Genomic DNA, 26,336 nt, shown 5'->3' with positions numbered 1-26,336 from the left:
AAGTTTTCAGAACTCTCCTGGATAATGAGATTTAGTTTTAAGCTTTCAGGACCCTCATCGATAATGGAATTTATTTTTCTATTTTTGGGACTCACCTGGATAATGAGATTTGGTTTTAAGTTTTGAGGACCCTTCTAGATAATGGGATTTAGTTATAAGTTTTCAGGACTCTTCTGGATAATGAGATTTAGTTTAAAGTTTTCAGGACCCTCCTGGATAATGTGATTTAGTTTTATGTTTTAGGACCCTTCTGAATAGTGAGATTTAGTTTTAAGGTTTTATGACCCTCCTGGATAATGGGATTTAGTCTTAAGTTTTCAGGATTATAATTATATATATATATATATATCTTTAATTATATTTATTAAGTTAGCAAGAAAGATAAAAAAATCACGTTCATGTAGTATGTTAGCAAAACAGAAATATATACTCAAAATACAAAAATGGAGGACAATATTTCATTCATTAAAAGTCAATACTCAAAACAAACTACTCAAAAATATTTTTAAAGTACTCATGGCATAGTCAACACCAAGATCATCTTCATTAAGTACATTTGAATCCTCTTGTGAAACAAAGATGTCTTAACATCTTTATTTTTATCTAAATATATAATTATATGCAATGTTAATTAGTTAACATTAAAAAATAACTAAAATTTTATGAACAAAAAATATTTATATTCGCATGAAAAAAATATTACCAGTTTGAGATTACATTACTTTTTTTTTTTGTTGTTATTTTTAGTTTCTTATATTTTTATATTTTTAATTAAATACGTTATTAAGCCCACGGCCCGGCCCGGCCCAAACTCGGTCAAGCCTCATGGGTCACTGGCTTATTTGGGTGGGGTTAAAAGCCTCGTTTATAAATGAACTCCAAAAATCTTAGCCAACCCTATTAAATTACGTGTTCGGTTGGACCGGCCTATCGGGTCAAGCCCATATTGACGGCTCTATTAAGCACCATGTTGCGGCCCTAATATTAATGTCGATACTAAATGAAAAATAAAAAATTAAAAGGTATGACGATTCAACAATTTAAATTTCTAACACAATTGGTTTTCTCAAATAAAAAAATACTACAATCAAACATTATTTGTCTCGTTAAATCACAATTAGAATTGTAGTCTTTAGGTGAAGTTTCTTTTACTTTCTTTAATTAATTCAAGAAAAAGAACTTGAGTTGTTCATGTAAAAAAATTATTAATATAGTCAAAATTCAGGATTAATGTTGAAATCGTACCAAGTAGCCACATTTAATGTTACTATTTGGAACATAATCATATTTTATACTACCCGTTCCAGTTTATGTGAACCTATTTCCTTTTTGGTCCGTTCAAAAAAGAATGACCCATTTCTAAATTTGGAAATAATTTTGCTTAAACTTACAATTCTACCCTTAATGAGAAGCTTTTATAACCACACAAATACTCCGGTCCCCTTTTTGAATTGTTTAGGACCACAAATTCCAAAAGCATTCATTTTTTCTTAAACTCCGTGCCCAGTCAAACAGGTTCACATAAATTGGAACAGAGTGAATAATGTATTAAAATTTTAGTCATTTCGCTGTTGCTTCCTCCTCCACTCTCATGAATACCTTGACAAATCTTTTATAAATTTCAAACATTAACCTACCTTAATTTATCTGACTTATCAAGTCAAAATACTATAAAAACTTAAATTATCATGACAAAGAAAATTAATGTTGCATTATTTTTTATGGTTTATCACAAAATTGCAGTTAAACCGAATTGCTAAAACTTTGAACTTATTATACTTGAGGTCCCGAAACATATCTCTGCCGCTTTATAAAAATTATGACTATACAGAGTACAGACCAAAAAAAAATAAAAATATATGACTATATTTTAAATATTCAGATTATTAGCAATCGTAAAAGTGGCTATTAGTGCACTTGCCCATTATTTCTCGGACTGGTCCAATAAATACATGAAAATTCGAAAGAGACCCCCAAATTTTGCGAAGTCATGTCTTCACTTCTCTACACTCGCAGTCGCTTCTCTGCCGCTCTTAGAGTATTCACTCTGCGCAGATTTTCTTCCACAGTCACTTGTAGTAAAACTCCTTAAACTCCCACTTTTCTCTTTCTCTTTAAAATATTTATGCTTTTTTTTTTTTAATTCTTTTGATTTTATGCAGATGCTTCAGAAGAAGAGAAAGTCACTGATGCAACTGAACAAAATTCAAGATTCATTCACCCCTCTTCAGTTATTCATCCAAGTGCTATTTTGGGTGATGTAAAGTTACATTCTTTTGTATCTTTATGCCTTTCTGTTCATGAAAATCTCAAGTCTTTAGCATTTTTTTATGTCAAGAGCAGCATTTATTTTTTGCCTAATTAGTTAATCAATGGATTTATTATAGCGACCGGGCCAGACGCAATTCCGATTGAATTTTAGAAGTGTGTGGGCATAGCAGCCTTGGAGTGGCTGACTGGGCTGTTTAATGTTATTTTTAGGACGAAGAGGATGCCGGAAGAGTGGAGGTGGAGTACGGTGGTTCCGTTGTATAAGAACAAAGGTGATATCCAGAGTTGTAACAATTATAGGGGTATCAAATTACTGAGTCATACCATGAAAGTTTGGGAGAGCGTGGTTGAAGCGAGGGTGAGGAGGACAGTGTCTATATCCGACAATCAATTCGGGTTTATGCCGGGGCATTCTACTACGGAAGCTATACACCTTATTAGGAGGTTGGTGGAACGGTACAGGGAGAGGAAGAAGGATCTGCACATGGTGTTTATTGATTTAGAAAAAGCGGACGACAAGGTTCCTAGAGAAGTTCTATGGAGATGCTTAGAGGCAAAAGGCGTGCCGGCTGCCTACATTTGGGCAATTAAGGACATGTATGATGGGGCTAAGATTCGGGTTAGGACGGTAGGAGGCGACTCTGAGCAGTTTCCAGTTGTTATGGGGCTACACCAAGGTTCTGCGCTCAGCCTGTTCTTATTTGCCCTGGTGATGGACGCGTTAACACACCATATTCAAGGGGAGGTGCCATGGTGTATGTTATTCGCCGATGACATAGTTCTGATTGATGAGTCGCGAACCAGTGTTAACGAGAGGTTTGAGGTCTGGAGACAGGCCCTTGAGTCTAAGAGTTTCAAGCTGAGCAAGACGAAGACGGTATACCTGGACTGTAAGTTCAGCACTGAATCGAGGTAAGTGGGCGTGGAAGTGAGGCTTGAATCACAGGTCATACCAAGTAGTGGCAATTTCAAGTACCTTGGGTCGGTTTTCCAGAGGGGAGGGGAGATTGACGAGGATGTCACACACCGTATTGGGGTGGGGTAGATGGAGTGAAAGTTAGCATCTGAAGTCTTGTGTGATAAGAGAGTGTCACCGATACTCAAAGGTAAGTTTTACAAAGCGCTGGTTAGACCGGCCATGATGTATGGGGTTAAGTGTTGGCCTGTTAAGAACTCACATATCCAGAAGATGAAAGTAGCAAAAATGAGTATGTTGAAGTGGATGTGCGGTCACACTAGAATGGATAAGATTAGGAATGAAGATATTCAGGAGAAGGTGGGCGTGACTCCCATTGATGACAAGATGCGGGAAGCGAGGCTTAGATGGTTCGGACACGTACAAAGGAGAAGCCCAGATGCTCCGGTAAGGAGGTGTGAGCGGCTGACTTTGGAGGGTACGAGAAGAGGTAGAGGACGGCCTAAGAAGTATTTGGGAGAGGTGGTCAGGCAGGACATGACGAGGCTTCATATTTCCGAGGACATGGCTCTTGATAGGAAGTTGTGGAGGTCGAGTATTAGGGTTGTAGGTTAGGTGGTAGTTGAGTCTCCCTTACTTCGTACCTTTGTGAGGCTAGTCTTGTAGGGTTTTTGTCGATGTCATCTAGTGGCAATGTTGTGTCTTACTACTCCTTTGTTTACTATAGTGCCGGGTCTATGTACTGTCTATCGCGTTTGCTTTGCATCTACTTTCTCATTTCCATGATATTATTTTTCCTATGGTTTCTATTGGTGATACTGATATTGTCTCTTTTCGTCTTTTTGAGCCGAGAGTCTTTCGGAAACAACCTCTCTACTCCCTCGGGATATGGATAAGGTCTGCGTACACACTACCCTCCCCAGACTCCACTAGTGAGATTTCACTGTATCGTTGTTGTTGTTGGATTGGTTATATGAGTTCTCCGTAACCCATTTAAAAGAATTTAAGTTATATACAATGTCAGCGTAAAATTACTATTAGTTACTTTTAACATGTGAGAGCAAGTTACTTACCATTTTTAATAGATTACCAATTAATGCTTGTCAAGAGATTTACCTATTATGACCTAATAAGTGACTTGATTGTGTAAATATTTTTTGCACCGTCAAAGATTTATCACATGCTAACTTTTGCACATAGGTGGAGTGTTTTGTTTTTTTGCTTTTATAAATAATTTTTTTTTTTGGTTTTGCTTCAGTAGTATAATGCAGAAAATTAGAGTGTTTGATTAGGGTTGGAACCTCTGGTTATAAACTTACAACGCGGTCTTGTCAAGTTAAGTTGAGAATGTGAGGATAAAGTTTCAAACTTTTAGCTGCATAGGGAATAATAGGTCATGGTCGTCAACATTCGATGCCATTGCTCTGGTGATACGTGTCCTATTTTATAGCTTTTTTAATTACAGCTTAGCTAGTGAAGATTTGAGATGAGGAAGGTTGAAGATCTTTTCTCCAAGGAAACTTTATCGTATGCACTCTAATATTTGAATAGGTGTTGTACTTATCTTAAAATGTTGTATAGTCGAGGGACTTCATATCTTTTCCTCTTGGAATTAGCGGACTTAGCTAAATTTAGAAGAAAGTGGAGGTAAACTATCCATATTGGTAATTCCAACTAGTTCGGATTAAGGCTTACTCGTTATTGCGCTTACAGTAGGTTAAATGTTTGCTAAGAGTCCTCGTATTCTGGTAAAAACTATATCTCAGTATAGGGACTAGTGTGAGATTAGAGAATTCTAACTTTAGAGAACCCCAAATTTGCCATACAAGACAAATAATTTATTTTTTGGGCTGAAATATGCACGAAATATAACAAAATGACTGTCGGTGATTTCATATAGCCAATCCCACCTAGTTGGGATTGACACATAGTTGGTCTATTGGTTGATTGATCAATTAGGATATTCACATTTCTCCCTGTAGTTCATTTTAGCTTTATCCAATTTTGTTGGAGATGTTTATCAGCATTTCACAAATAGTTAAAGGAACTTTCTCTGCATGTAGGTTGTTTCAATTGGTCCCTTCTGTACCATCGGGCCTTTCGCAAAGTTGGGGAACGCTTGTCAGCTGTATCCTGGAAGCCACATTTTCGGAAATACTGAACTGGGAGATAATTGCATTCTTATGACGTGAGTTAATTTTTTTTAGATTTACTTCCTTTCTGTCTCCAGTATCGTTTAGGCTGCATATTTTTAGCAGTGGTGCTGTAATTGGAGATGCTCTTCCTGGTCATACAGTCATCGGGAGAAACAATATTTTTGGGCATCATGTTGTAATTGGTGTCAAGTGCCAAGACATGAAATATAAGGTCGGTATCCTGATGTTAAACTCGTTACTGAAAAAAGTTCAAATTATATGAGAAATATCTTAATTCCTTCACAGTTAAATTTATCCAATATTATACTAGATCATCTTATGACGCATTGAGTTATTTGGTTTGGCTTATGAGCTCAGAGTGGTTTCTATCAATTTGATGATCCATTTCCACATCATGATCACTCTCTTTCCCGCCCTCAAATTGAAGTAGTCGGTGCTTATTTGAGAATGCATATAATCATTATCTTGTTTGTAATTTCATCATTTCAGTTTGGGAATGAGTGCTTTCTCGAGATTGGTGACAACAATGATATCAGGGAGCATGTATCCATCCATCGATCTTCAAGTCCTAGTGATAAAACCGTACGAAACTAGCTCGTTACTATTTTTGCACTGGAGAAATTATAATTCTCAGTACATATTTATCTTTAATGAGCTTATATAAACAGGTTATTGGTGATAACAATCTTATTATGGGCTCATGCCATATAGCTCATGACTGCAAAGTGGGCGACAACAATATTTTGGCAAACAGTACACTTCTCGCAGGCCATGTTCTGGTGGAGGTCATTGACTCTCCTCTTTAGTCATTTTGCAAAGCATGACATATTCTGGAAAATTTGATCCAACTGTTGGATGATGGTTTAAATTCTTAACATGCAGGACTATGCTCACACTGCAGGAGGTATTGTAGTTCATCAATTTTGCCATATTGGTTCTTTTTCTTTCATTGGAGGTGGTTCAGTGGTAAGATTCTATTCTAATTCAAATTGTTAGCTGTTTTTTTGTGTAATTTACTCCAGTAAAAGGAGAATACTGTTTTTCGAAAGTTAAAGGCTTCCGCTCATTATAAACTAAGATAACAGTAGTTTCATAGTTTGAATGTTCTTCCTGAATGCAAACATGGTTCAAGTTAGCAAAGCATCTATAACAGCTAGATTCTTACGTTTCTTTATAACTTGCACCACATGATAGCTTAGCTTCTAACATCTTAGTTTGAGTGGAAGATCTTCAAATAGTTTCTTCTGCACTGCTAAATTTAAAGCACAGATATCCAAAGTGCAGCACGCTAACTGCGATATTTTAGATCAGTGTGTTTCCTGTTGGGATCTCAATCTTTTTGTTCTCCAGGTTTCTCAAGACGTTCCAAAGTACACGATGGTGTCGGGGGAAAGAGCTGAGCTTCGTGGGTTGAATCTTGAAGGCCTAAGACGTCGTGGATTCTCTGCTACAGAGGTTCGTTTCATTTTAAAACATTGCTCTATATTTCTATCAAATAGATGTAGGAATTTAAATTTTGATAAGTGGAAAACCATATATGTGTGATATTGGATCGCTCTCGATGTTTTAAATTGGTCTTGTATCTTCATTGCATTGGTCATTTTGATTTTGCAAGTGGAATCATGAGCCAGTTCCTGCTAAAATACTGGTTTGTAATTAACTCTTTTGCCTACTGTAATCATAGTGTCTCAGCGGCTAAAATCCAAAATCCTTTTCCCTAACCTTTGCTCTGACTTGTTTTCAACTTGGTAGTGTTTTAATCAATAAGAAAAAGCTGCTTCTGTTCTGTGCTGTTCATTCGGAGAAAAGACATGCTGCTGCATATATTGAACATGTGCTAAGTAAGAATGTTCCCAATGAGGAAGAAATTCTTTGAAATATTTAAATACTGATCCTAAAGGTTGACATATGTGACATATTGCATAATCTGGTAAGTTGAAACGTTTCTCATTTAAATTTTTTCTTAAGCAACACATTTGGGGTTTAATTAGAACTTTTAACCTTTTCAACATTGGATGCGCATATACTGTTTTTATGGAAGTTACAATGTCAGATGTTGTTTAAGAGATTTACACGTTTTACCATTTCAATTTATTTTACTTTCTGCAATATTCTTAATCTTTAAAAGCGTATCTCATTCCCCACAAATTAGAGGATGTTAAGTCTTGACATCCTCTAATTAATTTAACAATTTGTTCTTGTTTTCATTTTTGAAAAAACAAATTGTTAAATTAATTAGAGGATGTTAAGACTTAAGTATTGTACGTAGGATCTTTCTATCAAAACGTCTTACTTTATGGAAGCCACTCCACAGCCACCACCAAATAAACCGTTTTGGAAAATTTGTTGAGATGGAGATTAAGATATAACAGCTTATATGAGATTTTTTCTTAAGTTTTGAAATAAAGAATACGTTACAAAGCCTTCACTGATTTGTGTCTCAGTTATCTTTTTCCCAGTAAATCAAAAACGGTTTCAAAGAGATTAATGTGGTCCGATAAGATGAAATCTGTAGATCATTTTGCCCCCAAGGATTTGCTTCAGTTGTAAAGATGAAACATGTGATGTGTGGATTCGGCACACGTCAAGTGTACAAACTTTGTCACAGACAAAGCCTGGTATTTAAGTTGGGAGGTGGGAAGAGGGGTTCCCGGAGTTGTGAACCTGTGCGTCAACACAAGATGAGCAAGCAGCCCACACGGGATTTCTCCGATATTAAAAAATAAAGAATTGTAGATCTTTTTTCCTTTTCCATTACAAGCTATTGAAAGATTGGTCTGCTATCAATTTCAATATGTTAAATTGCTCTAATTTTATCCTTAACTTTTATATTCCTGATTTTAATTTAATATTTTCTTGGCAAGTATCCAGATTAAGAGCATGAGAGCAGCTTATAGAGAGATATTTATGCCTACTGATACGAGTTCTGGGAATATTGAAGATCGACTTGCTCAAGTGGTATTGAGTTGCTTTGAATTTTTTGATTGATCTTTTCTGATAAGGAAACAAATATAAGTACTATTTGATTGATAGTATCCCTCTTCTAAAAATGATGTAAAAAGGCAACGTATTTTCAGGAGCAACACAAAGAGCTGAGTCTACTTCCAGCTGTCTGTTCCATGGTACAGTCAATACGTGATTCTTTTGCTGAACATCGCCGTGGAATTTGCAAATTTAGAAGTCGGAGTGGATCTTAGCTCCTTTTCTTCGTAAGTTTGCTGTTTATTTTACTTTTCGTATGCTGTCCTAAACATATATTATACTATCTGCTTGTTACTTCCTGTACTTTGAGTTGCATCAACTGAAACTTGGTTGCCTGATTTTTCAACCATTTTTAAGTTTTCTTAACCAATCTCTATACTTAGTTGCATTGTTTCCTGGATTTCTACTTTTGGCCACATTAATTTTTTTCATGGTGGTGCTTGTAATTTTGCCATCTGATGTAAACTGGCAATAGAAATACTTCACAGCTATTTCTTGCTTAAGTTTCAACATTGACTTCAAGTCCTGAATTCATTCTAATGGAGAAGCATTTTATGTGCATACACAGTATCCTTATGAAGGAACGGAATAGCATCCTTTTCTACTTACAATAACATTCGCGACCGAGTAAATCTTTTCTGTATTTAGAATTAGTGACCACTATGTAGTGTGTATGTGTTGATTGCAAAACATTTACTGAATACCTGGTTTACAGTACTTGACATTTACGCATCTCATCTGAACTCACTGGGTGCTTGCAAAATTCAATACTTTTTGCACTTGCAGTATTTTCTTGTGCTTTTTTAATGAACTAACTGAATAAAGTTAGTAACGTGAAAGGCTTCCAATTCGTAGTGGCTATACCTCGTAATACAATTAATATCTACCTTGTATGACAGGTGAAAGCAAGCATTTGATATTTAGTGCTGCTATAATTAGTTGAGGAATTAAGAATATACGTTATTTTACAGATTCTTTCTGAGCTTATAAATATGGATAAAAAACCATTTTTTTTCTTCTACTTTTCAGCAAGAATACTGAGTTTCACCTCTATCATGGTCCTTGATCTCGTAATACGCCAAACTGTAAACAGGCAAAGAAATGCTGCTCGTCTTGTGAAAGTTTTTATAAGGTGAACAATCCTGTACAAGGACCATAATCATTATTTAAGCTTATTATGGAGGACTAATGAACTGAGAAGAAATCCGTCTGAATGGGCTAAATGAAGCTTATCATATCACAGTTTGTATATCTCAAAGTTGCATCTTCCAGATTCTTTTCGTTGAGTGTAGCAGTTCATTGAGCTATTCTGCACCTCCGGTAAAAACTTTAGTCCCTTGCTCTCTGTTGCGATGATATTGACCACAGTAGCTGCTTTGGATTCCAACCACAATACCGCTTCTTTATCACCTTGTAATGATATACATCAACGTTTGCAACCAAGTTCCCGCTTTCATACTAGTTTTCAACCAATTCCGATCTCTGTTACTCTGTATCTTTAGTTCTTTGCTTGGTCTCGTTTGATGGAAGACAGTCATTAGTGTGGATGAACAATCTTTTTCGATAGCCACCAACTATACTTCAATACTGCTTGGATTTACTATTCGAATTAATCCGAAATCTGGCATAAGCATGTCTGATCTCCCAGATACTTAGAATGTGACTGATTTTTATTTCTTGGAAAGTTAACTATTCTTTGGACAATCAGGTCTACTTTGTGATTGCACTTTTTAAAGGGCTTGTTTACTGCCTATATCAGAGTGGACTTGACTACTAGAGGATGTCGATTCCTCAAAAATGAGTGCTAAAACTCTTATAGAGGTTTATATGAAGGTTTGCGTGTGATTAGTTCAAGTGGCAAAGGTTGAGGGACTTATGACTTAGGTCAACCTGTTTGAGCCTTGTACGATTTGAACTTAGCTTAGTATTTATAGATGGGGGTTCTTGATACTGTCAGTGTATATAACTTGTTTTTTTTAAAAATATAACTGTTTTTGCGCAAATCAAAAGATTGAAGTTGAAAGTCCCATTTCCTATGACTTGTGAAAGATTTTCGATTATATGGGATCTTATAGTGTCATTGCAGATGTGAAGAAGAAACAGTGTTTAGCTAGTTCATCCAAGGATGAAAAGATAGAACACAACTCTTATATTATCTTGCATTTTCTTTGGTTTCAGTATTCGGTACTTGCATTGGACTCGATATTATATTGCAGTAGTAGCCCCAACAACTTGTGGCATGCCAGAGATATAAAACTCAAAACATTATACTATGCCAAGATAAAAGTCAGGAGGAAAAGTTAGGAAGAGATATTTTGTTTATCTTTGTTCTTGAAATTAAGATTCTTTTTTGGGATAACAATTCCAAATCATGAGGGGTTGCAAGTACAATGATGATAAACAAATATGTGGATATTTTCTATATGGATAGAGACAATCCCCTTTAAAAACTAAGATTTTTTTGTCATAGATTTTACTAGCAAAGTAATAATAATACATATTCAGTAAGAGTTTCTTCCCATTTGCAATGAACTGCATTTTTTCAGCCTTTGGTAATTTGGTCATAACTTCTTGTAGGAATGTCTAAATGACGAACGGTTTGAAGCGTTAGAAACTAGATTTAAAGATCTTTCATTTGATAGGTAAAAGAGCAATGTATGATGTTTTAGGCGTACGCCACAGGTTTGAATGATATCGCAGATAAAAGTTTGGTATTAAAGATCCATCGAATTTCGAACCATGACCTGTTGGTCCTTGAATTCAGAAATTAGATTTAAAATTTGAAGTTTATGGTTTCTTATACTGACTTCAGCTCGGTTCACAGTTAAATACTTATGAATTCCCGTGAATTCTTAGGTTACACTTTTGATCCGTCACTGCCTCCCCCTCCCCCTCCCCCACCCCCACAACGAAAAAAAAGGTCTTCAATTGCGTCGTATTCCGCAAAACTCTTACTAGATCAACATCAATATTCTCTTTTTCACTATTATCCTACTAAGGCCTTCCTGTCAATATGATCAATATATCTACCTCTTTCATCTATTAGCGACTGACATTGTCCTATTTGAGCTATTCTCAAATCTGGGGAACTAATTGCCTAGTGCATGCATAACTAATTAAATTGGTTAATTAAAGTACATAAAAGTTGGCTTGGACGCTATCGTTATAAAAAAATTGATGTATCTGATCTTATTTTACATACTTACCATATTCTACTAAAAATATATCTATCCAAAAACCTATTATATAATTTTGTGCACAAGATGACCAATAATGGGTATGTATTTATTAAAAGATGCTCACGAAGATGACTTTGTTGACCATTTCTTTTCAATAATAGAGAGTTGAGATAATAGAGAGAATAAATAATCAAAGGAGGTATAGCCTTTTGAATTTTAAATACTGTTCAATGACTATCAAAGATTGCGGTGAAATTGGTAAGTACCTATCCATTTTTTATCAGAGATCTTAGATTCGAGATTTGAAATTAGAATCGTCTTTGATAAAGAATGTTCTACCGCCAAAATGAGTCCAAATTAATCGAACCCCAAAACAGATATAAACCATGATGCCTGGGTGGACAACCAAAAGAAATTGTTCTACATGCGTAAACACATGCCGGTACATCCCGAAGGTCTTTGACTAATTTAACTATACAAAAAGTTATAATAGATGAATCTTGAAAGGTAGTATTCAAATGGGCACGTAGGGCATTAATTAAGGGCAAATTTATAGGTTTAACTGAACCCCATTATTTACCGGTTGGAATATATGTCGACTTTTGAAAACAAGAACGTATATATCGGTGGCGGTTCCATAAAATTAATGCCTAAAGCCAACTTTTAATAAGAAGTCTTATAATTTTTTTATTCGTACATATACAAAAAAACATTTAGTGTTGCCATTTTTTTCATAATTATTATTTATAGTTGTAACGATCCGGCCGATCGTTTTGAGTATTATAGCCTCGTTCCCCCATATAGTTTTTATCTGTGTTTGTTGTTCCAATGGCGGTTCCATAAAATTAGTGGCCTAAAACCAATTTTTAATAAGAGGCCTTATAGTTTTTTTTATTAGTACATATACAAAAAAAAAGTTAGTGTTGCTATTTTTTCATAATTATTATTTATAGTTGTAACGACCCGACCGATCGTTTTGAGTATTATAGTCCCGTTCTCCCATTTATTGCTTATCTGTGTTTGTTGTTGTTATATGACTTGTTAGGGTGGTTGGTTTGGTTCCAAGGATGTTTCGGAATGAATTGAGACACTTTGTCCCAAGGTTGGAAGCCTAAGTTGAAAGAGTTGACCAGATGTTGACTTATGTGTAAATGACTCTAAAATGGAGTTTTGATGGTTCCGATAGCCCCGTATGGTGATTTTGGACTTAGGAGTGTGTCTGGATGCTGATTTGGAGTCCGTAGGTGATTTGGGCTTGAATTGGCGAAAGTTGAAAAAATTGAAGGTTGGAGAGTTGAGAAGTTTGACCGAGAGTTGACTTTATTGTTACCTGGCTCAGATTTTGGTTCCGGAAGTTGGAATAGGTCTGTTGTGTCATTTATAACTTGTGTGCAAAATTTGAGGTTAATCAGAGTTGGTTTAGTATGTTGCATCATTAGTTTTGGAAGTTAGAAGTTCGTAAGTTCATTAGGCTTGAATCGGTCTGCGACTCATAGTTTTAGTATTGTTTGATGTGATTTGAGGCTTCGAGCAAGTTCGTATGATGTTTTAGGACTTGTTGGTATGTTTGATTGAGGTCCTGAGGGCCTCGGGTGGATTTCAGATGGTTAACGGATTGAAATTTGACTTAGAAGAGTTGCTGAAGTTGTTGATGCCTGTGCTTCTGGTTTCCTCTTACGCGATCGCGAGGAGAGGGACGCGATCGTGGAGGGTAAGGTTTTGTAGGTGGGAATTTATTCTATGCGATCGCGTGGTTAAGGCTGCGATCGCGAAGCTTTAAGGGAGTTATGTTATGCGATCGCGTGGGAGAAGACACGTTCGCGAAGAAGGAAGGAGGGGTGGCATGAAGCTACGCGTTTGTTTATCACGATCGCGTGGAGTTGGATCCCTAGGCATCGCGTTCGCGCGTAGAGTTATGCGTTCGCGAAGGGTTAAGTTGGAAGCTTGTAAGTTTGTGCTTCGCGATCGCGAAGGGGAGCATCTGGGCACAATATAAGATTTCAAAAAATGTGGGTTATATTATTATTTCTCATCTGAACTTTGGGAGTTCGGATTGGGGAGATTCTTGGAGGGATTTTCAAGGAATTAATTGGGGTAAGTGATTCTAACTCGGATTTGGTTAATATACATGAATCTATCAGCGTTTTTACCAGTTAATTAGTATTTTGGGTTGGAAAAATTCGAAATAAATTGTAGAAACTTTATAAACTATAATTTGAGGATTTGAAGGCCGGGTTAGATTGAAATTTAGTAATTTTGGTATAGTTGGACTCGTTGTTGAATGGGTGTTTGAATTTTGTTGGATTCCGAGACGTGGGCTCGGGGTTGACTTTTGAGTTAACTTTTTGACTATTATTAAAGAACTTAGCTTTATCATATGGAATCCTATAGCTTGTGTTGATCGTATTGAGTTGTTTGTGACTAGATTCGAGTCGTTCGGAGACCGATTCGAGTGGCAAGGGCTTGTTGGAGTAGAGATTTGTGCGATTTGAGATAAGTAACACTTCTAAACTTGGTTCTGAGGGTATGAATCGCTGAAATACATGTTATGTGATTGGTGTCGAGGTGACGCACATGCTAGGTAATGGGAATGTGGGCGTGCACTATAGTAATGTGACTTGGTTGATTCCGTGGAACTGTGTAGTCATCTAATCTTGTTATTATTTATGTATTCTCCATGTGTTAGAGAAATTAAGATGTGATTCATATTAGAGATTATGCTTAGGCTATATGCTGGTACTGTTGGGACCCACATGGGTCGTTCTTTCGTTGTTGAGCTATTTGCTTAAATTGTAGTTATACATTAGTCGCATTCATCATTTGCATATCATATCTTAGTCTCTGTTATCATTTATTGTTGCATCATGTATCATTGTTGGGCTAATTGGCATGAGTGTTATGAGCCCGAGAGACTGGAGAGATTGATGATTGAGTGAGGTTGAGGGCCTGATTGTGAGTGATATTGATGGGATCAGGCTGCACGCCGCATCAAGTTTTATTGATTCATGATGGGATCGGGCTTCCCGCCGCAACAAGTTTCATTGACTCATGATGGGACCGGGCTGCACGCCGCAGCAGGTATTATTGATTCATGATGGGATCGGGCTGCGCATCAAAGCAGATTTTATTAGCGCTTGGCAGGATCCGCCCCTTCGGAGTCTGACATATTAACAGCGAGTGCAGATACTGTACAGTGCTGAGTGTGATGAGTGTGAGTTGAGATAGTCAGATTGAGTACTCTGAGAGTGTGAGTACGTGAGGTTACCATTGTGATGCATCACATGAGACATGCACATTTGACATATAGATATAGAGAGGTAACATTCCTCGTATCAGTCATACTTGGCATATTTTATCCGTGTTGAACTTAAAGTCTTAAACTGTTAAACTTAAAAATATGTCTATATTTTTGTACTGTTATAACCTGGATTTGAATTGTAGTTGTCTCAGCTCGTCACTGCTTTCAGCCCAAGGTTAGTCCTATTATTTATTGAGTACATTGGGTCGGTTGTACTCATACTATACTTTGCACTTCGTGTGCAGATCCAGGTACTTCTGGACACATCGGTTGCTAGCTGTGGAGCTTTATCTGCTTGGAGACTATTGAGGTAGCTGCCTTGGCGTCCGCAAACCTCGGCTCTCCTTCTTTTCAGTTAGTTTACACTGTTCTATCCTTCTACACGGTTGTTTTTAGCAATTAGATATATTGAGTCGCAGTATTTTTCTATCAGTTATTTATGAGATTTTTACTATTAAGCTTATTTCATTATGTGTTCAATACAAAGATGCGTGGTTATTTGTGATTACCGGCTTGCCTAGTATTGCGATAGGCGCCATCACGATATGTGAGATTTTGGATCGTGGCAATAGTATAACATTCTTAAATGATAAAGCCTTTAACTTCACATAGTAATAATATTATTTATATTAGTAAGAAGTAACTTAAATAAATAAGATATTAGACATGTATTTTCAATATGTTATCTTTGATATTGTTGTAAAGAAAATATTTACTAATGTGAAGATTTAAATAATTTAATTCAAAGTTCTAAAATATTTTTAGTGTTAAAAAGTAGACAATCTTTCTTTCTTTCTTTTGTCCAAAATTTTTTGTACTTTTTTTTGTTACAAACTTTAATATTGTCTAGCTTGAAATAAAAGCATAAAATTCTTTATTGAAAATTTTTCGGGACCTAAATAAAAGCTTTTCTAGTCTCCTACTTGAGCCACCTGTCCACCCTTGATATTTTCAATCAAATTTTATAGAGTCTCAATTAAGATAAGATAACAATTAGTGAATGTGTTATTTAGTTACCAAATGTGAATTAAGTTGGTTGAATAACACGTCCATGGGGTAGTGATCTATAAATAATTGTTGATAATTAATCAGGACGGCTCAACGGAACTGGTGGCTTAAAACTAAAATATATTAAAAGACCCTAAAATTTCTTTCATAAAATTCTTATAATATTGAGACAAAAAAAGCCTACATGACTTTAATCTAGTGGTGAGAGAGCAACGTATAATGTGTGTGTTAGGCGCACATCATATGCTATTGAACTCTATCCTATATAAAAATATAACATTAAGTAAAGATGGTAAAAGGGTTGAGTATATTGTGTTTTGAACCTTACTACATTTGTCTTGAGAACTTTTTAGCTAAAAAAGATGAGACACAAAAGAACTTACTTTCTGATGTGTGGACCAATCAAATGTGACAAAAGAAATAGCTAATTTAAAGAATATGAGTTGAAATCAGAAAATAAAATAGTGAAAAATATGAAAAAAGACTATACATAAATAAAGACAAATAAAATTGATGAGAAGATAAATATATTATTTATTTAGTGAGAGAAAAGTTTTATCCTATTGACTCATTCAATCCTACCTTTACCATTTTTTTTAAAAAAATTAAAATTTAAACTATTTTATCAATAAATGTTAAAAATTATTAAAATTTGAGATCTTTTATTAATAATTATATAAAAATTTTGGGACCTTAAATATTTGGGGCCTAAGACAAAGGCTTCACTTACCTTACCCTAGAGCCGCCCTAGAGCCGCCTTTGACTAAAAACGCTAAATCATGAAACCCTATACTTTCAAAAATAGTCTAAGAATATCCCTTGTTATACTATTGGATTATCTATACCCCTCCCATCATACTTTGAAACAAAAATATTCTTATTTTGGATGGAGTGCCACGTGACAGTACCAGATGAAAACGACCCATTTCTTTTTTGATCCGATCCATTTTAAAAAACCCACCACCCGACCCAATTTTCACCCAAGGCTAAATTTAGCATCTTTTAATCTAAAGCAATTTTTTTTGTAAAAACTAAAAAAAAAATTTATTTTACAAAATATTTTCTTTTTTTAAAACTAATGCACCTGTAGTCCACTTCTTTAGGAAAGTCTTTTTTTTTTCATTTTAAAATTCAGTTTTTTCAGTTTTTTTAAAGCATATATTTTGTAAAAACTGAAAAAAAGGAATTTGCAAAATATATATTTTTCAATTATTTCAGTTTTTTAAAATATTTGTTTTGTAAAAACTAAAGAAATCTTTTTTTTGCAAAATATTTTTAATTTTTTAAACTAATGCATATGTAGTCCACTGCTTTAGGAGATTTTTGTTTTTTCAGTTTTTACAAAAAAATACTTTTAAAAAATTGAAAAAACTTAAAAATATATATTTTGCAAATTTCTTTTTTTCCTAGTGTTTACAAAAAAAAGATTTTCCAGTTTTTACAAAATATATGCTTTAAAAAAACTGAAAAACTGATTTTGTTTTTTTGTAAAAACTGAAAAAAAGATTTTCCTAAAGTAGTGGACTACAGGTGCATTAGTTTTAAAAAAACGAAAATATTTTGTAAAATAGTTTTTTTTTCAGTGTTTACAAAAATAAATACTTTAAAAAAAACTAAAAAATATTTTTTAAAGCATTTTTTTTTTCAGTTTTTACAAAAAAATTGCTTTAGATTAAAAGATGCTAAATTTAGCCTTGGGTGAAAATTAGGTCAGGTGGTGGGTTTTTTAAAACGGATCGGGTAAAAAAAAGAAATGGGTCGTTTTCATCTGGTGCTGCCACGTGGCACTCCATCCAAAATAATGGTATATTTATTCCAAAGTATGACGGGAGGGGTATAAATAACCCAATAGTATAACGAGGGGTATTCTTAGACTATTTTCGAAAGTACAAGGGTATATTTGACCTTTTGCCGTACATAATAAGATATGAACACTATATTTTAAACTCACTGGCTCTATATTATTGTAACGTTTTGAGAGATAAATCTTTATCATTTCCTATAATAATTCCATCTTGCTTTATTTTGTCGTTTGTAGAGATACCAAAAGTTGTTGCTTTCTACTATAAGAACCCAAGTTGGATAATATATCCAACCAAAAAACATTAATGTCCATCCAATCATCTTTCTCTTGGCCTTGCATCCTATTTTCATAAACCCTACCTTGTACTACAACATATCATCATATAAACCAACTAACTAAATAGTTGTTGATATACAACTCTCTTCCCTCCCCCCTCCCCCTCTTTCAACAACCAAAAGAAGAAAGAACCCCCCCCCCCCCCCCCCTCCCAAATGTGGATTTTGAGTCTTTGGTGTTGATATATTTCTAAAAACACGCGTTTTTCCGAGGGACAAAACTAACGCGAGCCGTTTTGTTTGTTGAAAATGGGAAGAAAATGTTCACATTGTGGTAACATTGGTCACAATTCAAGAACTTGTAGCACATTGAAATGTGCTAGTAATGGTAGTTTTATTGGTGGATTAAAGCTTTTTGGAGTGCAACTTGACATCTCTAATAATGCTTCATCTTCTTCTTCTTCTATTGATCACTTGAAGAAAAGTTTTAGTTTGGATTGTTTGACTCCTCCATCTGTTAATGAAAGCTGTGAAAAGAGTACTTCAATTAATAATGGTTATCTCTCTGATGGCCTTGTAGTTCGTGTTGAGGAAAGAAAGAAAGGTATGTAATAATTTTTTCATACTTATTGTCAACACATTAATTTCTAATTTGTTACTCCCTTCGTTTCAAATTATCCATCGTGATTTTTAACAATGGTAATATCAAATTATTTGTCATTTTAGAAATTCAAGACAAAATTAATTATTTTTTTCCCATTTACCCTTGATAGTTATTGTTCATGAAGATGGAGATAGTACATAAATAGAATAAATATCCAATGTAAATAGATTATATCTTAAGACACAAATAAGGGTAAAATAGTTCAAAATCACTTGTAATGAATAATTTCTTAAGAGACGTATAAAAAAGAAACACGACAGATAATTTAAGATTGAGGGAGTAACGTAGAATAATTTTATCTACCTTTGGTTCAAAGTTAAGGTCTTATCCAATATATTTTGATTTTGTTTTGGGAGAATCATCAGCTTGACTCGTATTTCTTCCTATTTGCGTGGTGTCACAAAAACATGCATCTTTTATGCTGGTTGTCAATCTATCACGACCATCCTCTTTTATATTTGGATCGATAATGTGAGCAAGTTCACGTTGAGTTGAGATCTATTTATAACTTAAATGGAACGACATGACAGTGATAATTCATATAGGAATAATGTGATTATTGATACTTATTTATATTGGATAAACAGGAGTTCCATGGACAGAGGAGGAACACAGAAAATTCTTAATTGGACTAGAAAAGCTAGGAAAAGGAGATTGGAGAGGAATTTCAAGAAACTTTGTGACTACAAGGACTCCAACTCAAGTTGCAAGTCATGCTCAAAAGTATTTCCTAAGACAATCAAGTCTCAACAAAAAGAAACGACGTTCCAGCCTATTTGACATGGTAAATATTTTTGCATTAATGACACCAACTATTTTTATCCATAATTTCACATTTCCTTATAAGTAGATCTTTTGACGTATTATTTATAGGATTTAACCTATGTTACTTGGATCTTATAAAAATCAACGTCATACTTGTGTATGATATTTTCAAGAAATACTGTATTTGAAGCACCTAACATAAGTGCAATGCTATTTTTGGAGGATCCGAGCAATATAAAATTTAATTTATATACACTAATTTTCTTACAAAATCAGTGCATTTTAACTCGTCACAGTTGTTAGTTACTATTTTTACGAGTTTAGTAAAAAATGTTAACATAGAGACTTACTTGTAATTGACTTATAGGTGACATGATCATGTAAATAATTTTTTTACACCATAGTAAGAGATGAGTTTATAGAGATTTTTGCATAATATCGGCATAGAATGAGTGTAAATGAAGTAATGTGATTAGTGAGAGTTCATTTAGCCGACCACAAATTTTTTTCGGATTGAGACGTAATTATTAATTATCAGTACAAGAATTAACTCTTATTTGTAAACATTATAGGCAAGGAGCAACAACAAGATGCATGTTGATGCCATAACCATGAAGTTCAAGCATGCAGATAATTTTGCTGATTGTCATGACACAACAATCTTAACAAACAAAGATTGTCAAGAAATTAGAGCATCATTATTAGACTTAAATTCATTTGGAGAAGATATGTCAATTGCCAAAGATAATCAAAGGAGTGAAAATCCTCAACAACCGGAAGAGATTTATTCAGTACCAATTAAGAAAGTGCCAAATAAGTCAATTTCTTCACTTGGAGCTCTTGATTTGGAGCTAAGTCTCTCAGCTCCAAGAAATATTGGACCAATTACAGTTACCTAACTTGTACTCCTAATTATTTCTCCTCTATTTAAAAGTAAATTTAATTATTAAGTGATTATAGCACAATGAATGTATTCTCACCCTTTTTTCCCTAGGTAAATAATGAATGAATTTTCAGGATCATGCTATTACTAATATAGGTTACACCTCTATTCTCCATCTCTAACTTCAATTATTTTTGCTAATTTTCAAGAACAAAGCAATTTGAAGATTTGATACAATCACTCTACGTACATTTGACCTTTAATTATTTTTATAACTAAAAATTATTAAGAAATAGAAAAATACAAAAGAGTAAAGAGAGACCAATACCTCTAAAATTCAAAGTTGAGAAAAGAGGGAATATCCTCAATTCCTTTTACATTTTGGACATATTAAATTTGTAATAATGAAATTCCACTAGACAATTGTGACAAATTAATCTTCCTTTCTACAATAAAAGAGTGTTGTCAATTCAACCAATTTATTGCAAATTGGGGTAAAGGGTCAAAGAAGTGCATTTTGGCTGGTCTTTTTAAAGGGAAGCATATCCTCTTTTCTGTTTCATTATCCCTTTTATCTCTGATAACAAAAACAATTGTTTCAAGTAATTCAAACATAATTAGATTTCTTTCTTCTTCTTATTCTTCAAGCTTTTTATTTTGTTTGTTTATTCCTTCAAACATGCAGGGAAGTTTTAATTTCCTATATAATAACTTCTTTTCCTAAACTTTTCATGCTTCACCTGATTAATCGTGTTGTATTTATACTGATACATCCCTCTATTCCATTTTATATAATAGCGCTTTTTCTTTTATAGTTCGTTAAAAAAATGACACTTTTTTAATATTTAATATTTTTTTAACTTTATACTATTTTATTTTACTCTTAATGGTATTCTCCTATAGATATAAAAACGTCATGAAATATTTAAGATAATAAGGAACAAGGTTACTTATGATAAGTGTATTTTTTTCTTTAACATCATGCTTAATCAAATAATACCAAATAAAATAAAATTAATGACTATGGATAGGAAAGTGTGGACGTTGAGAATTAGGGTAGAGAGGTAGTTGAGTTTTGTCTTTATTTGTTACAGTAACTTTGGTACACCACTTAGTGTCTTTCGTGTATTTTTATTTTTCTGGACTTTTTTTATTACTTGTTGTTGCCTTCACTTCAGTTTTAATTGCACTAACTATTGTTAGTTGTGTGTTTGTCGCTTGATTTTTTTGATTGGCTTGCTTGTCATTGGTCATTCCCTTTATCTTTCCTGAACCGAGGATCTATCGAAAACAAGCTCTTTGTCTTTTATAAAGGTAGGGGTAATGTCTGCATACATATTAATTATACCATATTCTACTTGTGAGAATACACTAGGTTTGTTATTGCCGTTGTTGTTGTTGTAATGGCCTATAAACATTATGAAGCTTTATAGGAAGGAGATATTGTAGGTTAAAACAGCATCTCTTACTTTTCAAGTCTGCTATTATATGATATCTACAAATAAGATATACTTGGATTTTATGGGGTCAACTTTTACCTACAGAAAGGATCCATCATCACCTTTACTCCAGATATAAATAGGATAAAGCAAGTGGAAAAAACCAAAAAACCACATTCCTGAAACGTGTATAAATTGGAAACAATGAATAATTGTACCATATCTGCCTACAAAATACAGACAAAATAATTTGACATTACTTGACAAAGGCCAATGGACCACTATAATAATAATTTTACAAAATTATGGATCCTGAATCTTATTTTCAAGACTTGTTTGGACTTAAGTATTAACCAGTAGAAATAATATATGACCCAGATTCAAAGACTTGTCGGTTGTTCAACCTAGCTTATTGCTTGTAATTTGTTCTTGCTTTCTCCCTCTCTCTACACTTATTTTTCCTTTGCTTCTTAGAAATGAGTTTAAATTAAATTATATGTATGTGTAAAAAATATTAATCTAATCAAATCACTCTGGAACTAGCTTACAGGGTGCGAGTTCGATTAAACTCGTTGCTTTTGCGTAAACTTTGTATTTATACTTAGAAATTCATTAAATATGTATAAATAATTACGAATCAAGTAACTAAGACAGCTATGAGTTTTGTGACAAAATTAGAACTCATAAACTTCAAATTGTAGCGCCTCTAGGATCATTTAGAAAATGATTGCACCTAATTCCATTTAATAAGCATTGATTAGTATCATATAATAAAAGATCGTTGCACTAATAACGTAATTGTTTTATACAGTTAATGCATAAAACTTAATTAAATGCTAGCTTTATTATAATAACTTCACCAGAAACACTAATCAATCGGAGTACAAGTTTTTTCTTGGTTTCTAGTATCTAGTTCGACCAGAATTAATCAGTAAAATCCTTGAACCATATAAAACACACACCACTTTATATTTTTGGCATTTTCTTGGTGTGTGTGTGTGTGTGTGTGGGGGGGGGGGGGGGGCATATTTTAGCATTTGCAATAAATCTTGTGTCTGTTTAAATACCTGTCGTTTGTCATGAGGTCGTACATTCACTTTTTAGAGATAGTGACTTTGGAACCAACAAGAATCACTGTGTTAAATACCTATTACTATCAATGAGTTGTCAAGAAATACATTTTTTTATAGCGATATTTGCATTGAGATTCGATTAAATTTGAGTTCGTGCCGAAAAGTCCCACAGTAAAAATAAAATACTCCCTAACGAAGGTAATTCTATATCTAAAACTTGAATTCGAGATCTCTTATTAAACATAAATGAATACTTGTCGTTCCAACACAATCATTATTAGGTTTAGAAAGTACAATTTGGTCCTTCTCGTCACCTTGTTATTAATAATGATATAGTATATGTAAAGTTTAGACTGCTAAAGAAAGAAAATACGATCGAATAGGAAATAGTGATAACACCTTCAAGATATCTAAATTTACATATATACATATGTTTCCTGCAGAGGATAGAAAGCTTTCCTCTTTCCCTTAGCTACCTCCAATAACACATTTGTGATGTCATTGATTTAAAGTTTAGGGCAGATAAGATATATACATATACTGTTTACAGAAATATTTGCATGCATGTGAATATATATTCTTTCTTAAATCATACTCAATACCATGCACGGCACGGCTGATTTAGGGGGCGGAAGGGGATTCGCCCTAATCACGACCCAAATTTCACTATGAGTCATGATGGCGCCTAACGCCGCCGTCAGACAAGCCAACATTGATTTATCAATTTATTTACTCATTTTAGTATTTTTGAAATCGTGAGTTTTCCTTAATTTAACAGTATATCATAGAATTTACAAAACGAATAAAAATATTAACAGGAACCATAATAATGATTAACCCGAAGAAAACCTCCAAAACCCGATATCACAAGTGCATGAGTATTAACTAGGAAATATGATAAAATACAACATCTGTCTGGAATACAAATTAGACAGGAGAATGTAAATAACTTTGATGGAGACTCTGTATGCTGCGGATTCGTAACATAGAATGTAGCTAACCGTAAGTCCCCGCAATAACCGTACCTCTACACCCAAAAGACCACTAAACATATATATACCTGCACAAAATGTGCATCAAGTATAGTATGAGTACGTAAATCAACGCGTACTCAGTAAGTATCAAGTCTAACCTCGAAGAAGTAGTGACGAGAGGTCGACATCGACACTTACTAAAGGTTCAATAGAGCAATATAATAAAAGCGTGAGCAGATATGAAGCATACAGAAGTAATGGGGTAAATCTATAAGTTACATAGTCTTCCAAATATTTCCTTTAAAGCATGAATTTCTAAATTTTGCATTCTACCATAACAACTCAGAAAAAAAATGTCAAGTGTCATTATCAAATAAATAAGAAATACCATAAAAATGTCGGGCATTAGTGGAAAGATTGGCTCATGAATATTCGGGCTACTAACGATATAACGCACGATTCTGCCGAGGTCGTTTGGCCCGATCCAGAATAATGTGTACATTGTCAAGGTCAAGCGGCACGAACCATAGATGCATCTATACTGCCGAGGCGTCCGTCCCGCTCCACAAGAAAGGAAGACATTTTATGAACCTCCGAAATGAGAAGCTATCACAAGGATAACACGTAAGGATGTACAATTTCTATTAACGGACGAGTAATTCGCACAAAAATTCAAGTACGTAAAATTTCGGTCTTTTATTATTTCCTCTAACAATTTCCAATATGGTTCAAGTACTTCAATTAACAAAGGATGCAAACATTACAACTAATTCATGATTTGGGTCCTAAACTACCCGGACATAAGCATAATTAGTAGCTACGCACGGACTCTCGTGACCTAATGCGTACGTAGCCCCCCACAATCAGCAGCAGATAATAATTTAAATCACCTATGGGGTAAATTCCCTCTTACAAGGTTAGATAAGAGACTTACCTTGCTCCGAAGTTCCATAGCAGGCTCCAACGCCACTCTAATACCTCGAACTGATGCTTGTCGATCCAAAACTATGCAAACAATATGCAAATCAATCAATATGTGTTTTAATACCCATATATAACTAATCAATTTAAACAATTTCCAACTCCGCTCGAAACATTAGCAGTGGGGCCCACGCCTCAAAACCCAATAAAACTCATAAACTCCGACAATCCATCTAACTACGAGTTCAACCATACTAATTTCATTCAAATCCGACTCCGAATCGGTATTCAAAACTCGAAAATTCGTTTTATGAAATTATAGAAATTTCCTTCGATTTCTCTTGAAGATTCAATAATCATACACCAAAAATGAAGATTAATTTATGAAATATAATTATAAGGGAGTCAAGAACACTTACCCCAAGTTGTGTGGTGAAATTCCTCTCAAAAGTCGCCCAAACCGAGCTCCAAAATTCGAAAAATGGGTGAAAATATCGAACCCTCGAACTTAAAGGATTCTGCCCAGTCATTTCCGCTTCTGCGGACACAAGAGCCGCTTCTACGACGTCGCTTCTACGACACGAGCTCTACTTATGCGGAATCCAGTAGCCAGTCGACCCCTCGCACCTGCGGATCTCCATCCATTTCTGCACAACCGCAGGTGCGAAGCGAAATGTGCTTCTGTGCTCCGTATCGCTTCTGCGCCCAAGGCCCTTGCTTTTGCGGGGCCGCAGATGCGCCCCAATTTCCGCTTCTGCAATCCTCCCCATACAAGCCTACTTGCGCTTCTGCGATCAACTGTCCGCATTTGCGATCTCGCCTCCGCGCCCATTCTTCCGCATATGCGAAAAAACCAGAACCACATACCTACAACAATGCAACATGAAACGAAAAATTATCTGAACCTCGTCCGAAACTCACCCCGGCCACCCGGGACTCAAATCACACATAACAACACCAAAATTTTAAATTGCACCTCGAATCGAACTTATAAATTTTTCAAACTTCCAAATTCTATATCTTGTGTCGAAACATATCAAATCAAGTCCGATTGACCTCAAATTTTGCACGCAAGTCATAATTGACATTACGGACCTACTCCCACTTCTGAAATCGGAATACGACCCCGATGTCAAAAAGTTCACTCTCGGTCAAACTTTCCGAAAATCATCCAATTTCTAACTTTCGCCAATTGACGCCGAAACGACCTACGGAGTTCTAAATTAACGTCCGGATATGCTCCTAAGACCAAAATCACCATACGGAACTATTCCCAGGCTCGAAATCCCAAACGGATATCGATAACATCAAAATCTACTTCAACCCAAACTTAGAAAATTATTAAACCTTCAAAATGCCAACCCTCCGTAATAAGCGCCGAAATACTCCCGGTCCACCCTATACTCGACCTGAACATACACCCAAGTACGAAATCATCATACGAACCTATTGGAACCTTCAAATCCCGATTCCGAGGTCGCTTGCTCAAAAGTCACACCTTAGTCAATTCTTCCAACTTAAAGTTTTCAAATTTAGAATTTTCTTCCCAAATCAACTCCGAACCTCCCGAAATTCGATTCTGACCACACATACAAGTCATAATACCTGAAGTGAAATTACTCAAGGCCTCAAACCGCCGAACGACGTGCTAGAGCTCAAAACGACCGGTCGGGTCGTTACAACCCTTCGCCGAAAAATTACACTATAGATATAAGGCAAAATTTATTT

General features: G+C 34.8%; 2 protein-coding genes across 6 annotated transcripts; both read left to right on the top strand.

Annotated features, from left to right (window-relative positions):
• The first annotated feature begins 1,932 nt into the window (after positions 1-1,932).
• On the top strand, positions 1,933-10,751 carry LOC107811411 (putative acyl-[acyl-carrier-protein]--UDP-N-acetylglucosamine O-acyltransferase, mitochondrial). Of its 5 annotated transcripts, none has more exons than XM_016636333.2 (11): positions 1,933-2,078; positions 2,163-2,260; positions 5,251-5,375; positions 5,446-5,554; positions 5,833-5,925; positions 6,012-6,128; positions 6,226-6,309; positions 6,694-6,798; positions 8,215-8,301; positions 8,421-8,552; positions 10,504-10,751. In XM_016636333.2, the coding sequence occupies exons 1-10, from the start codon at positions 1,991-1,993 to the stop codon at positions 8,538-8,540; spliced, it is 1,026 nt and encodes a 341-aa protein (XP_016491819.1). In that variant the 5' UTR covers positions 1,933-1,990; the 3' UTR covers positions 8,541-8,552; positions 10,504-10,751. The 5 variants fall into 5 exon arrangements, with proteins under 5 accessions (XP_016491819.1, XP_016491820.1, XP_075098210.1 ...); XM_016636334.2 differs by lacking the exon at positions 10,504-10,751 and adding an exon at positions 9,355-10,029 and having other exon boundaries at positions 1,933-2,075; XM_075242109.1 differs by lacking the exon at positions 10,504-10,751 and adding an exon at positions 9,419-10,029.
• A 7,312-nt stretch (positions 10,752-18,063) lies between these two features.
• On the top strand, positions 18,064-20,280 carry LOC107811409 (transcription factor MYBS3). The gene is made up of 3 exons (XM_016636329.2): positions 18,064-18,493; positions 19,141-19,337; positions 19,891-20,280. Exons 1-3 carry the CDS (start codon positions 18,199-18,201, stop codon positions 20,215-20,217), a joined length of 819 nt encoding a protein of 272 aa, XP_016491815.1. The 5' UTR covers positions 18,064-18,198; the 3' UTR covers positions 20,218-20,280.
• Positions 20,281-26,336: the final 6,056 nt, after the last annotated feature.

The sequence above is a fragment of the Nicotiana tabacum genome, chromosome 21 (genome assembly GCF_000715075.1).
Source record: "Nicotiana tabacum cultivar K326 chromosome 21, ASM71507v2, whole genome shotgun sequence".
Taxonomy (NCBI): Eukaryota; Viridiplantae; Streptophyta; class Magnoliopsida; order Solanales; family Solanaceae; genus Nicotiana; species Nicotiana tabacum.
The sequence above is the reverse complement of the archived record's forward strand: the minus strand, read 5'-3'. Positions and strand labels throughout refer to the sequence as shown.